The sequence below is a fragment of the Triturus cristatus genome, chromosome 1_1, assembly GCF_964204655.1.
Source record: "Triturus cristatus chromosome 1_1, aTriCri1.1, whole genome shotgun sequence".
Taxonomy (NCBI): Eukaryota; Metazoa; Chordata; class Amphibia; order Caudata; family Salamandridae; genus Triturus; species Triturus cristatus.
In genome coordinates, this window is record NC_140579.1 from 787,879,813 (window position 1) to 787,893,869 (window position 14,057).

The window sequence follows — 14,057 nt, forward strand, 5'->3', positions numbered from 1 at the left end:
GGGCATCTTTTTAGAAGTTAAGTCATTCAAGGGTGTCACTATTGATCCATACCCTTTGACAAATCTCCTATAGTACCCAGTCAGGCCTAAGAAGGCTCTCACCTGAGTCTGGGTAGTGGGAGCAACCCATTCCATTATGGTCTGGATTTTGCTCTGCAATGGTTGAACCTGGCCTCCACCTACAAGGTGGCCCAGGTACGCAACCAGACTCTGCCCTATCTGGCACTTAGTAGCCTTGATAGGCCTGCTTTTTGCAGGGCCTCAAACATTCCTCAGGTGGACCAGGTGATCCTCCCAGGTGAAGCTAAAGACAGCAATATTATCAAGATTTGCTGCACTAAAGTCTTCCAGGCCTGTAAGGACTTGATTCACCAATCTTTGGAAAGTGGCAGGTGCATTCTTCAAACCAAAGGGCATTACCACAAATTGATAGTGCCCACTAGGGGTAGAAAATGTGGTCTTTGGCTTTGCATCATCAGCTAGTCTGATCTGCCAGTAGCCAGCTGTCAGGTCAAATGTGCTTAGAAACTTGGTTGAGGCCAAAGTATCTATTAGCTCATCTGCCCTGGGGATGGGCATCAGTCCTAGTGACTGCATTGAGACCCCTGTAGTCTACACAAAACCTCATCTCTCTTTTCCCACCGCTGGTGTGCGGTTTAGGTACCAGGACTACTGGGCTAGCCCAAAGGCTAACTGAGGGTTCAATCACACCCAGATCCAACATCTTTTGGACTTCTGTCCTTATACAGTCCCTGACATGGTCAGGTTGCCTGTAGATCTTATTCTTCACAGGTAGACTGTCCCCAGTGTCCACTTCATGAGTGCACCAGGTGGTCTGACTTGGAGTCAGAGAAAACATATGTCTAAAATGGCTGAGAAGGTTTCTGCAGTCAGCTTGCTGCTGGGCAGTGAGGCTGCCTGCCAAGGCTACACCATCAACTGACCCATCATCAGGGTTCTGAGAAAGCAGGTCAGGGAGTGGGTCACTCTCTTCCTCCTGTCCTTCATCAGTAGCCATGAGCAAGTCCATGTCTGCCCTGTCAACATATGGTTTAAGTCTGTAGACATGAAGTACCCTATGGGGACTCCTAGGGGTTCCAAGGTCTACCAAGTAGGTAACCTCCCCTCTTTGTTCAACTATTGTATGGGGGCCACTCCATTTGTCCTGGAGGGCTGCTGGGGCCACAGGCTCCAGCACCCACACCTTCTGTCCTGGCTGGTAAACTGTCAGTACAGCCTTTTGGTCATGCCAGGCTTTTTGCAGTTCCTGGCTAGCCTCAAGGTTTTTGTTTGCCTTTTTCATGTACTCACCCATCCTGGAGCAGAGACGAAGTACATAGTCCACTATGTCTTACTTTGGGGGCTTGAGAGGTAACTCCCATCCTTCCTTCACCAAACACAATGGACCCCTGACAGTGTGACCAAACAAAAGGAAGAGGAGGCGGCTGCAGCCAGGCCCCGCCTCTAGTTTTACGGTGCCGTGGTCAGGCAGCCGCCCGCCGCCGTGCTTCAATAACATCAAGCACTGCTGCCCCCCACCCTGGATGTAACTGCAGGGCATTTCGCCGCCAGATGCTCCTCCGGACGGCACACTTGTAGGAGCACCTAAAGGAGCGGGTCAAGATCCTGGTCGATAAACATCTCAAAGCCCGCTGAATTTAGGACCTCGTTGAATTGCCCCTTTTTTAATTCCTTTTGTTGGTGGTGGGTTTTGGGCTTTGGGGTTTATGGACATTTTGGACATTGGTTGGGGTTGGGGAGAGGGGTGGGTCTGGCCAGAGTGGGATAGTTTCTATCTTGTTAGGGTAATAAATTATATTTAATGTTTTGTGGGTGGGTTACTGTCTTACGAATTTACGTCACATGGTTTCCTTGCTGCTGCAGGCCCGCAGCCAGTGTTTGATTTAAAATATCTGCCGATTTTGCAACACACAAACAGATAGATGTGGTACCCCTCACTGAGTTTTTTTATTTGTCCTACTAGTACTGTCAGTCTATCTTCCTAGTCCATTATACCTCCCACCAAACTTATCTTACCTGTGATTGATGATGATTAAGTTCGGCACAGCGATGGCTGCATGGTTTCCCACGAGAATGGAGAAGATGCCATGGTTGTAGTGGTAGTAGTAGACACTGGCACTAGCATTTGAAGTAAAAAAAGACAGTCACTTGCCTGAGAGAGACTGTGGGAGGAGTAGTAGAACAAAGTAAAGTACAGCATGGGTGGGAAAGCAGAAGAAGATCCTTGCCCTGCTTTGAAATTGAATTAATGTTGCTTTCACCACATCTGCCCCAGCAAGCGTGTGATCAATTGTTGGTGTACATTTAATGTAGTCACATCACACCTCAATATAAATCATACAGCCCGGGGAAAGAGGGTTAGGGATTGATGAATGGATGGGATTCTAGGACACAGGTGCTCGGCGCTAGTCTTACTTGTTTGCAACTTTGCGCTAGCTTGGGCTGATGAAAGTAAGAGTTTACTTTAGAGAACTGAAGTTAGGTAATGCTATTGCTAGAGAGACTCTAGTCCTTCCATTGTCCTCCTGTGAAATAGTGGTGGATGGATACTAGGTTTAGTTAGTATTAGTTCATAATGTTTTTACGGTCTGCGTGACGCCTCCTTTGTCACAGAGTGCTGCTTACCCCAGTCCTCCATAGAACCTTTTGTAGTTTGTTTAGTGAGTGGTAGGCTTAGCAGTGTCAGTCAGTAGCAGAACAAGATCAGACGCAACCAACCCACAATTTGGTGTATGCACAAATTTATGCATGTGTCCTCCATCTCATCTATGCATTTTTGATGGCTAAAAATAATGGAAATGCAGACTTAGTGAACAATTGGCCCGTCTGGAATAGGTGGTCTAGGTCAGGTGGTACTTAGGCTTCGTTAGTATTCTGGAATCAGAATGATTATGGAACACTGGAGTGTTCATAAATAAGTAGACGATCCGTGAATCCAGCAAGCAGCCCAGTAGTCGATCCATCTGATTAGATAGGTCAATTTTATTGCAATTGTTGTTTCCTAAAATGTTTTTTGATGTTTTTTTAAATGATTTATTTGTTTCACAGCACTCCTTAATGTTTGTCTCTTTCTTTATTATATCTTACATGATCATCAGCACCACCCAGGGGCAAGAAGACGGGGTCCGAGTCGGCGGGACAACAACCAGAGGACCGCTCCTCTACCGAGGCCCATGCTGCTGGCCCCAGTGAGTCCTCCAGTGGTTAATATTAACAATTATATTTCCCTAACTTTTACTGCACCTTTTTTTCCGAACTATTAATTATGGTTCCACTTCCTAATTCTATTTTTTACAAAAGCTTCTTTGACCTTGACTATCAGTTTCCAAATTCTGGTTATCCCTGCCTCTAAGTTCCTTCTAACTGCCTCTGCTATGACTCTCTGTACTACTACTACTATTAGTCTGTCTGTAGCTAAGCTTGCACAGTTGGCCACCCTTTATTGAAGGTTTTCTTTGGAATAAAACTCAGATTGACCAATAGCTCTAGCCACTGTGTCCTGTCCTTTGGGTTGTCCTCTTCTAGTCTTCTTAATCTTGAGGCTTTAACAATTCCCACCAACAAAATGCCCAACCAGATATTTGACTAGTATTTTGGATAGGATAGTACATACTACTACTGTTGTAGGGATTCTGCACACCCACATACAGAACTATGCACAAGAAAATAGGATGTTGGTGATGGAAGTTTGGACCTTACTCACACCTCAGTCAGAAGAACCCACAATCCCCTGACGACTAGCTATAGTGTCTCATTAGGTCCAGACCCCCCACACGAAGATACCCAATGATGATGATACAACCCAGAACATAACACCCTTTTGCTCACTCACTTGTGTAAGTCCACCCCACCACAGAGTCTTTGTGTAAGTTCAAAAGGTTTATTTTCAAATAAGTAACAAGCTCTGGACGTCGTTCTATGAAATTATTACTACAGCCAGCTCCAACAGCAAAAAGCATAAGATTAAAACAGTAAACATTTACAAGTGCATGATAGAAGACAAAAGATCTGTGTGAATTCTGGAAGACCCCTCACCGTAGAACATAGAAATACTGGTTACATGCATCATAAGCTCTGCAAATCTCTGGTTTGTAGAAGGGAATCTTCCGCCTATTATGAGAAAAATGGTGCGCTTTAGATAGTATAATGCAATTATGCAAGCATTTCGCAGTCATGCCAAAAAGTGTAACATGTACATGTGATGGCTAAGCAATACGGACTAACCGAACTCCATAACAAATTGGCTTGTTTTCCGACCTCTTCACTTATACGCAACACTCATGTGGCCTCAAAGATGTTTACTGCACAACAATTTGTGAGGTAATATGCGCAAAAGAGTAGACATGATGAATCTAAAATGGTTACATGACTCAGGCTAACTTTCCAAAGAGTAGAGTAGGACTAGATGACCCTAGGGACCATAATACCACTACTAGTGTCTGTCTACTGACTCTACTCTAGTACTCGATTTGGACTAGTGATGATGTATGTTGTATTAACTTTTTTTTCAATCTTCCTAGTGAAAACTAATAAAATAGGGGGTGGTGTACAGGCATCTAAAAATGTGTAATGTTTTTTCTAGGCGTACTACCAACCACCAGTGCCGGCGGGGCCAGCGGTGATGGTGAAGAGGCCATTCCGGAGGGGGCAGGAGAACATGCGGCAACTGCAGGAGCTACAGGGGGGCAGCCAGCAGCAGTGGCGGGCGCTGGTAAGTTATATTCATTACTTATTGACATTACTACTAGCTGGAAGGGTGTTCACTTCACTCACTGTACTGTGAGACTTATTAAGTTGTAGTGAACATTATACAACGGTTGAAGAAGACACCCTTAACTTAGCATTAGCAATGCATTAGCAATAGCATTAGCAGCGTGAGTTGAGTAACCAATGGCCTCTTCTACCTGACTCCAACTCAGTTGTGAAAGTGTTATGGAGAAGACTAAAACTCAGATCAGATGACCTTGATGGATGTGTTGAACAAAGAGGGAAAGAAGGGTGGAAGGAGGAAGGACGGGTGAGATGTAATATGACTGGCAGAGAAGGATATGTTGGAAGCATGCATAGATGGCTGATAGGAATCAGATCAGATGCATGGGTTGTTGAAGGATGGGTGGAAGGTGAAAGAAGATGCCTGCCTGGGTGGGCGACACAGTATGGGTGGATACTAGATAGCAAGAATCATCAGCAGTGTTTGGGTCAAACTCAAAGCCAAGGCAAGCAAGGAAGGAGCCGACGCATGGGTGGTTGTTGGTGAAACCAACTAAGGTTTGTTAAGAGATATATAAAAAAGAATGATAGACATTTACTTTTAATGGATGGATGCCTGTATGTACTATCATCATAGACAGCATAGGTAGAGACTGTCACTGGAGAGTCTTACTTTGAAGAGAATGTAAAAGAAACTGCGCTAGAGTAGCAAAGCGGAGAGGAATACAAATATTATTTTCAGAATACAGTTGACTCACAGTAGTTTGCAAGCACATAATATATACATTTATATAACCAAGCACCTTCCTCCGACTCCGAGGACCACTCCCTACCTATGTTAATGTATTTTCGATTGTGTCAGCCAGCCTGCAAAGGGTGGCCTATCTGTTGGTTACACAATCAATGAAAACAAAGTACCCTATGCAGTAGCGGTCGGTGGTGGGAGTGCTGGCGGGCGGTGACGTGGGGAGGGGCAGGGTGGGGGTAGTAAACTATGTATTACGGCCAAATACAGGTAAGTAAACATAAAAATAAATAAAACAAATTTCATTGTGCGCACTGCACTGCCAAATGCGATGCAGTGCGTGCAACGAAATTTGTTTTATTTATTTATATGTATTGGTTACTTACATGTAATTGTCCGTAATCCATAGGTTACTACCAATCACCCTGCCCCTCCCCACATCACCGCCCGGCAGCATTCCCACCACCGACCGCTACTGACCTTATGTCGTGTTCCCATCTATAATATAAGCAATGATCATTAGATAAGATAAATCTGCCTTTTTGTAGTACCCAGGGCAGGGTGAAAGTGAAATTGAGCAATTGCCCTCATGTAACAGAGAGAGTATGGCCAGTGCCACCCATAATACAAAAATATGAGCTTCCCCACCTGCAGACATTAGTAATAAATAAAACTAACGTGAGTCTGCATCATGTAACTCGTATCTGTTTCTCTTGGGTGCAAGCTTAGCTGACTGAGCTGGCATGCCGGCTACAACAAGGTTATGTCATTTCGCTAAACTAGAGATAAGAAGAAAACGACTGGTGTGTACTGTAGTCCATAGTGCTAGTATAATGCCTGAAACTCCCACAAATGTTAGAGTCTGAGGAAGTGGGAGGATAGATACTTACCACAAATGTTATGTACTGTGTCTCTGCCGTTACCTTGGCCTGTCCCTGCTGGATCCTTGGTCTGCCCGATTTTGTCTCCCGCCATCGTTGCTGCTCCTGCTGTGTCCCCCCCCCCCCCCCTCCCGCCGCCGCGTTTTAGAACTCTGTGGCCGCAGCGTGGAGGGAGGGCGAGAGAGGACTACAAGACCCAGGCTCCCCGGCTCTAATACACCGGAAGCAGCGTCACCTGTCCAGCGCCCGGAGGCGCTTTAAATTCAACACAACACCCGGTGGAGCGGGTGTGTCTCTGCCGTTACCTTGGCTTGTCCCTGCTGGATCCTTGGTCTGCCCGATTTTGTCTCCCACCATCGTTGCTGCTCCTGCTGTGTCCCCCCCCCCCCCCCCCTCCCGCCGCCGCGTTTTAGAACTCCGTGGCCACAGCGTGGAGGGAGGGCGAGAGAGGACTACAAGACCCAGGCTCCCCGGCTCTAATACACCGGAAGCAGCGTCACCTGTCCAGCGCCCGGAGGCGCTTTAAATTCAACACAACACCCCGCGTCGCGGGACCGCGTGCGGGCTAAACCCGGGCAAAGGGCGGGCCGTCTGTGGCCGTCCGGGGCTGGGAGAGGCTGGGCTGGGCCACCCCCTTTGGTCTTTTGCACACGTGGGCCTGTAATATAGGTAAGAACCGTTGTTGTGCTGTGTTCAGTGGGACAATCCTGTTCTTGTTAATTCTACTGTGTCAAACACATATTTGCTACTGTTTTCGAGACATCCGAGTTCACAGTGAAGATGGGGAAAACTGTAACTGTCACTGGACCATCTCGTCCTAATACCAGACAGAATACATCCATTAACACTCCCCTTCCAAGTCTAACAGCCATAGACCGCATGCTTCAAAAAACCATTGGGGTTGTTGCTTCAGCAATAGAGAACACGGAAAGACGCCTTTCACTCCCTATTGGCTGTGCCCTGCCTGTATTGTCGGTTGATTCATCTACTACTATGGCTAACTCTTGCGACTCCATGCTGTTGACATCGTATGTCGGACTACCAGGCTCCGATAAAATTCCTGAGCCACCTAAACTGAACCATATCGTACAACTTGATTTGTCGCCCCGGGTAAGTAGACTTTCGATCACACCAGTTCTTCAGGGGCAGGATTCAAGTACAGGACTTCAATTATCCAAGGACATTATTGATTTAGATTACAATAATATTAATCTGTCGTCTAATGTTCCACAGTTGGTCACGACTCATGTTGTTATTTCACCGGTCAGAACAAGAGGGGAAAAGGCCAAAAGTAAGCAAAAGCATATTGAGACTGTATTTAAACAGAGGGAAAAAACCAGTAGGACTCATTATAAAAAGGCACCTAACCTTTTTGGTTGCAAGGAGGAATTATGTGAAGTACAGTCTAATGTTCCTGATGCTCAGTGTAATGATACTGTACATGTGGCTGGCAAGGATGGCTTCTGGGAGAAAATGGAAACATTATTTTCGACACATATAGGGCCAATTATGGAGAAAATTTGTGATTTAGAAGTGCGGGTTGGTTCTATCGAACAATATATAACACAAATTCCCCATTTAACCAAGCCCACCCAATCTTTACTAGTTGCCCCACAAACGGAATCCACATTAAATAATGTTGGGCCTATATCTGATTCACACATGATTGTGGGTGCCATGGACAAGTCTAGAGGCCCAGTTATACATCATTTAGCTCCAAGTACTTTGCCTAATAGCGCCAATAACACCAGTAGTAATCTAACTGCTGGGGGAAGTCGGGAGGGGAATGATATAGCTTTGCCGGAAATAGTTGCCATCTCAAAGGAAGGCACTGGGAAGCAAGGAGGCCCAATGATAGATCATTTAAGGGGTACATGTCAATCCGAAGATTTTAAAAGCAATAATGTTCCCTCTGTGATGAACTTGCCACCTGAATGTGGAACATATGTTGCAGTTCTTTGTAATGTCCCCAGATTACGAAAAGGGCAACTTGAAACAAATGTATCTCTTAAAAATAAAACCCTTTACTGGTTAAGTAAAAACTGTGGGTTTTCAATCTCAGATGCAGACCAGATCTTACTTACTCAAAGAGTGGGATGGATAGGCCCCACAACTAAAGGTTTTGACGGGGACTGCGTCATAATTAATTTTGGGTCACCAGTGTGGGTCCATAAAGTTTTATCTAGAGCCCCCCCGCCTTCCTGTTGGGAATACAACACAACCCTATTGCCACTCGCCTATTTCTATAAATACCCTATGATCAACAACCCTGTTATTGGGCATAGGGCTTTTCACGTGAGGAACAACTGGCTGCCTATGGAGCCGGCTGCCAGTTCTGTGTTTTGTCCCTTACCACTTTTTAATAGGTTTCAATGTCTGACACAAATGGAGGATAATGATTGACATGGAAATATAGTGGGTTATATAGTGGGAAGCATTGATAAGGGGTCTATGGCGAATTCTAATATAATTATAAGGCAAAGTGAAGCAATTAATAATCATCAGGATCTCACTATGATGAATGGGTTACCGGGTATAAATGACTCCAGCGAGTCTGACAATTTAACAGTTAATATACCTAGAGAGCCTATTATGAATATAGATGTACCTACAAATTGGCACAATGATATAACCGCTAAAACACAAGAAGGGTATTCACTAATAACATGGAATATCGCAGGTTTTGGGAATAAATTAGGCACACCCTTTTGGCAAGATTTTATTACCTGCGGAAGCGATATAATTTGTTTACAAGAAACATGGAGTACAGATTATGTCGCAGTGGAAGGTTACACCTCTTATTGTGTTAATGCGACACCTTCCTTAATGGGCAGAGCTAAGGGTGGATTATTGCTGCTAATTTCTACCAAACTGATTGGATGTAAAATTATTTCCTATTCCTTTATTGACATCCATAGTCAAGTTTTGCGACTATCACTCCCTGTCGGAAAGGATTTGGTACTAATAAACCATTACAATAATAATTTTCGCAAGTATAGGGGAGCTTTTCTAGATCCACTGGAAAAGGAGTTGGACAGAGTATTAAATATTTCACTTAAGCTGGCGGTTGTTGTGTGGGCGGGTGATTTTAATATTCAAGCTTGCCCCACCACATTTACTAACTCTTGTGGTTTTATGAAGACTTATTGGACCACTGAGGGGACTAAGGATGATATGTTACATTTCCCACACTGGGATTATGGCATGACCCTTAATGCTTTAATGGCTAAATTCGACCTTGAGCTATTAGATTGTACCGAGAGTAAGGGCCATATCAAATGTCCATCATTTACTGGCGGGGAAGCATATAGTAATATTGATCACATCTTACTAACGAGGAATAGTCCTTCTATGAACCTTTGGATAACCGAACAGGTGGTTAGTGACCACAACAGTATCTCTATAGATCTGTTGGCATGGGGTAACAAACTGACTAATATTGATCACACAATTACAGATATTCTCCCTATCAGGCCGAATGGTATGAGAATTAAGTGGGATGGCGTAGACCCACATAAGATCCAATCGGCTGTGGTTAGTAACTGTAGAGACAGTATCAATTACTGTTTAAGGGATGAGGTTACCCCTGGCAAATTATGTATGGAATTTTCCAATATAAATAATGTGGTTAGGGATATATTAACTCGGAAATCCAAAGTTCCGAAACAAGTCGGAAAGAAGTGGTTCGATTCTGAATGTACAGGGATACTATCTAATTTAAAGTCAGCTTTAAGGTCCAAACCCCGTGATCCAACTTTAGTCCGTAAGTTGCGAATTGACTACAAACAAGCTGTTCTTGCCCATAAAAAGGTGATGAGAATAGATGCCTGGGATAAGCTAGGCTTTGCAAGTGACACCAAAAATGTTAAACTCTTTTGGGAAATTAAAAATAGTCCCTTTTTAAAGGATGATCATATCCCTGAGCTGACGTCCTATGTCAATTGCACGGAGTGGATAAAACACTTTTCTAACATTTTTAACCCAGATAAGGTTTTCTTACATCCCTTTTTAATAAATGATTCAATTTGGCCTTTTATGACACTAACGATTTGCGTTGAGGAGGTGCGAGAAGGGATGGTAAATAGCCAAGGGGGCAAGGCACCAGGTCCGGATGGTGTCCCGATTGACTTATATAAAGATTAAATGGATCTCTGGGCACCAATCCTGACAAGAATTTTTAATGCTGCCTCTCTGGGGAATTTTCCAAAATCATGGGCTGAATCATTAATTGTCCCCCTACATAAGAAGGGTTCACGTTCCGAAGCATGTAACTACCGTCCAATTTCATTGTTAGATTCTTCAATTAAAGTGCTAAGTAGGGTACTTTTAAAAAGACTGGAAGATTGGGCCGCAGATTCAAATGTATTGACCCCAGTTCAATATGGGTTTAGGAAAGGCATTGGGACTATTGAACAATGCCTAAATTTGGATTTGCTTATTAATAAATATACTGTAGTGAAAGGAGGCAATCTGTTTTTATGCTTCGCTGACTTGAGCAGCGCGTTTGATCTAGTGGACCATTCGCTCCTTTGGTCAGTTTTGCTCGATTTAGGAGCACCGAAGGAGATTGTATTTTTCCTAGCAAGGTTATACGAAAAACTTTCTTGCAGTGTACGATATGGGCCCACTGGCGAGCGAACTCCCTTTTTTACTGTGCGTAGAGGCATAAGGCAAGGATGCGTTATGGCACCCTTTTTATTCTCCCTTTTTATTAATCAAATTGCATCAATTTTAAACAACATCCCGGCCGATGCCCCCAAAATTGATAATACTGTCGTATCTGTATTGTTATATGCAGACGACGGTGTCCTAATTTCCCGCACCCCTCTGGGACTACAACGTCTCATCGACGCTTTTATTCTTTTTATAAATGGTAGGAAATTGCTGATCAATAAATTAAAGACTTTCACCATGAGATGTGGCAAAAAATTGAAGTCACCACGGTCCTTTTTTCTAGAAGGTTCTAAGATTCAAGCTGTTAAGACATTTTGCTATTTAGGTATCAATTTTGATGGTAACGGCAAATGGACCAATGAGCAAGTAAATATTGGACATAAAGTGAATAGGAATTCTAATGGTATTTTTCGTTTTGCAACGAAAATAGGGGACCATAGAATGAAGGACATGGTTACCATATATAATGCGAGATGTGTCTCTTCAGCTTTATATGGAGCTGGATTATGGGGTTATTCCTCTACTGTCCAACTTCAGATAAATGAAAACAACTTCCTTAAACGATTGCTATGTGTCCCGGCTGCAGCTTCTACAGACTTGATACATCAGGAAACTGGCCTTAAATATATATCTGATCTGGCTGCAGTAAGCCCTTTATTATTATGGCGTGCAATATGGCATAAAAAGGAAACTGCGTTTACGCAGTCAGTAATTAAAGACTGCCTTAAGTAAGATCTTTGTCATTGTATTCCGTGGTTAAATTATATTATCTTTTGGTATAATACATTGTTTGGAATTAATATTCTAACAAATTCAGAGTATATAATACCTCTTTCAAAGAAGGAAATTAAAGATACATTTTTATTATATAAGATGGAAGAAAGGAATCAACAACTACGGACCCAAAAAACTTTTGTATTTTATAGGCAGCTTAATCTTAAGAGTGGGCTCCAGTCGTATTTGGTGGATGTGACCAGAACATCGCACCGATTTGTATTGGTACGCTTAAGACTGGGCATTGTACATCACCTTGTATCCTTCCCTGTAATTGGGGCAGGCTCTAATTTGAATTGCCCTTGTGATAACGTTTCTAAACAAAGCTGTTGCCATTTCCTGCTATTCTGTAAGTTTTATGTATTTTTAAGAAAATTTTATTTGAAACCTATCCTTTTAAAACATAATATCCGTTTAACAGCAGACGCTATGAACTTATTATGTTCCTTTCAAAGTCCAGACGTCTGCTTTTATGTCGCATCATTTATTTTGAAGTGTAGAGCTGCCAGGAAATCTATAATTTTATGATTATGAGAAATGCGTTTTGTAATGGCCATCATGTAGCTATGCACAAGTTTATTATGATTGCATGGTGGAGTTTTAGATAGTTTTATGTTTTTACATGCTATCTAATATATTGTTGTAATAACATGTGTAAAGTTGCCCTGCTACGGCCGTTTTGAATTTGTGCATTAGTTTTACTATGGCATGGTAGAGTTTTCTACCATGTTATGGTTTTTGTACTTAGGCACATGTCACTTTATTTTGGTATGGGATGCTTCCCAAATTACGGAATTCTTGTTCCTTGAGTAATAATATACTGATGTAATATGAATGACACATTTTGTACTATGTATACATCACTTTATCAGCAAGGTGGAGTTTATAATTCTGTTGGAATCCAAGTTTACCTTGTTCCATCCACTTATATATTAGCAACGTTTGTTGGACTTTATTTTAAATGATGTCGTATTTATGTATGGTGCCTTATCACTCCGTGCGAGATATTGGTGTCGGTTCAGTGAATAGTCATTAGATTTTAAATAAGTCAAAATATGTGTCATAAATTTTTTATTGTATATTATTATGTGTGTTCAGCTTATATGGTTGTATTTATACTAACCGAATAAAAGCTTCTTGACTTTTTTGACTTGTTATGTACTGTGCTTGCTAGTGATACTGTGCCACTATGTGTTTAATTAATTTTGTGTTACTGTTTTGCTAAGAGTATTGGTTACAATATTCTTTTTCTTTCTTGATATAGATCCTCCTTCCCAAGAAAAACCCACGCGGAAGGTGTTGGCAGCCAGGGCCCGACGCCGTAAACTGGAGGCCATTTTTAAAGAGTACCGGCTGCTGGTGGCTCAGGCGGAGGAGGAGGAGGAGACGGCTGCAGCTGCAGCCTCCTCCAATGCCCCAGGCCCCAGCCATGCCCCGCATCTAGTTTTACGGTGCGGTGGTCAGGCAGCCGCCCGCCGCCGTGCTTCAATAACATCAAGCACTGCTGCCCCCCACCCTGGAAGTAACTGCAGGGCATTTCGCCGCCAGATGCTCCTCCGGATGGCACGCTTGGAGGAACACCTAGAGGAGCGGGTCAAGATCCTGGTCGATAAACATCTCAAAGCCCGCCGAATTTAGGACCTCGTTGAATTGCCCCTTTTTTAATTCCTTTTGTTGGTGGGTGGGTTTTGGGCGTTGGGGTTTATGGACATTTTGGACTTTTGGACATTGGTTGGGGTTAGGGAGAGGGGGGGGTTAGGTCAGAGTGGGATAGTTTATTTTTGTTAGGGTAATAAATTATATTTACTTAAACATACGATGTTAATGTTTTGTGAGTGGGTTACTGTTTGACGAATTTACGTCACATGGTTTCCTTGCTGCTGCAGTCCCGCAGCCAGTTTTTGATTTAAAATATCTGCCGATTTTGTAACACACAAACAGATAGATGTGGTACCCCTCACTGAGTTATTTTATTTGTCCTACTAGTACTGTCAGTCTTTCCTCCTAGTCCATTATACCTCCCACCAAACTTATCTTACCTGTGATTGATGATGATTAAGTTCGACACAGCGATGGCTGCATGGTTTCCCACAAGAATGGAGAAGATGCCATGGTTGTGGTGGTAGTAGTAGACACTGGCACTAACATTTGGTAAAAAAAAAAGAGACAGTCACTTGCCTGAGAGAGACTGAGGGAGGAGTAGTAGAACAAAGTAAAGCACAGCATGGGTGGGCAAGCAGAAGAAGATCCTT

At 43.2% G+C, this 14,057-nt stretch overlaps 1 protein-coding gene across 2 annotated transcripts in view; it reads left to right on the plus strand.

The window, feature by feature from the left end:
- Window positions 1–13,569, plus strand: part of LOC146871099 (uncharacterized) — a 215,460-nt gene extending 201,891 nt beyond the window's left edge. For both annotated transcript variants that reach the window (XR_014980335.1, XM_085650266.1), the window contains 3 exons: window positions 3,120–3,209; window positions 4,604–4,732; window positions 13,070–13,569. Coding sequence is in view for 1 of the 2 variants with exons in the window: in XM_085650266.1 (XP_085506392.1) it covers window positions 3,120–3,209; window positions 4,604–4,732; window positions 13,070–13,443 (593 nt within the window). In the remaining variant the exon portion in view is untranslated. The remainder of the gene's footprint in view (window positions 1–3,119; window positions 3,210–4,603; window positions 4,733–13,069) is intronic.
- The last annotated feature ends 488 nt before the right edge of the window (window positions 13,570–14,057 follow it).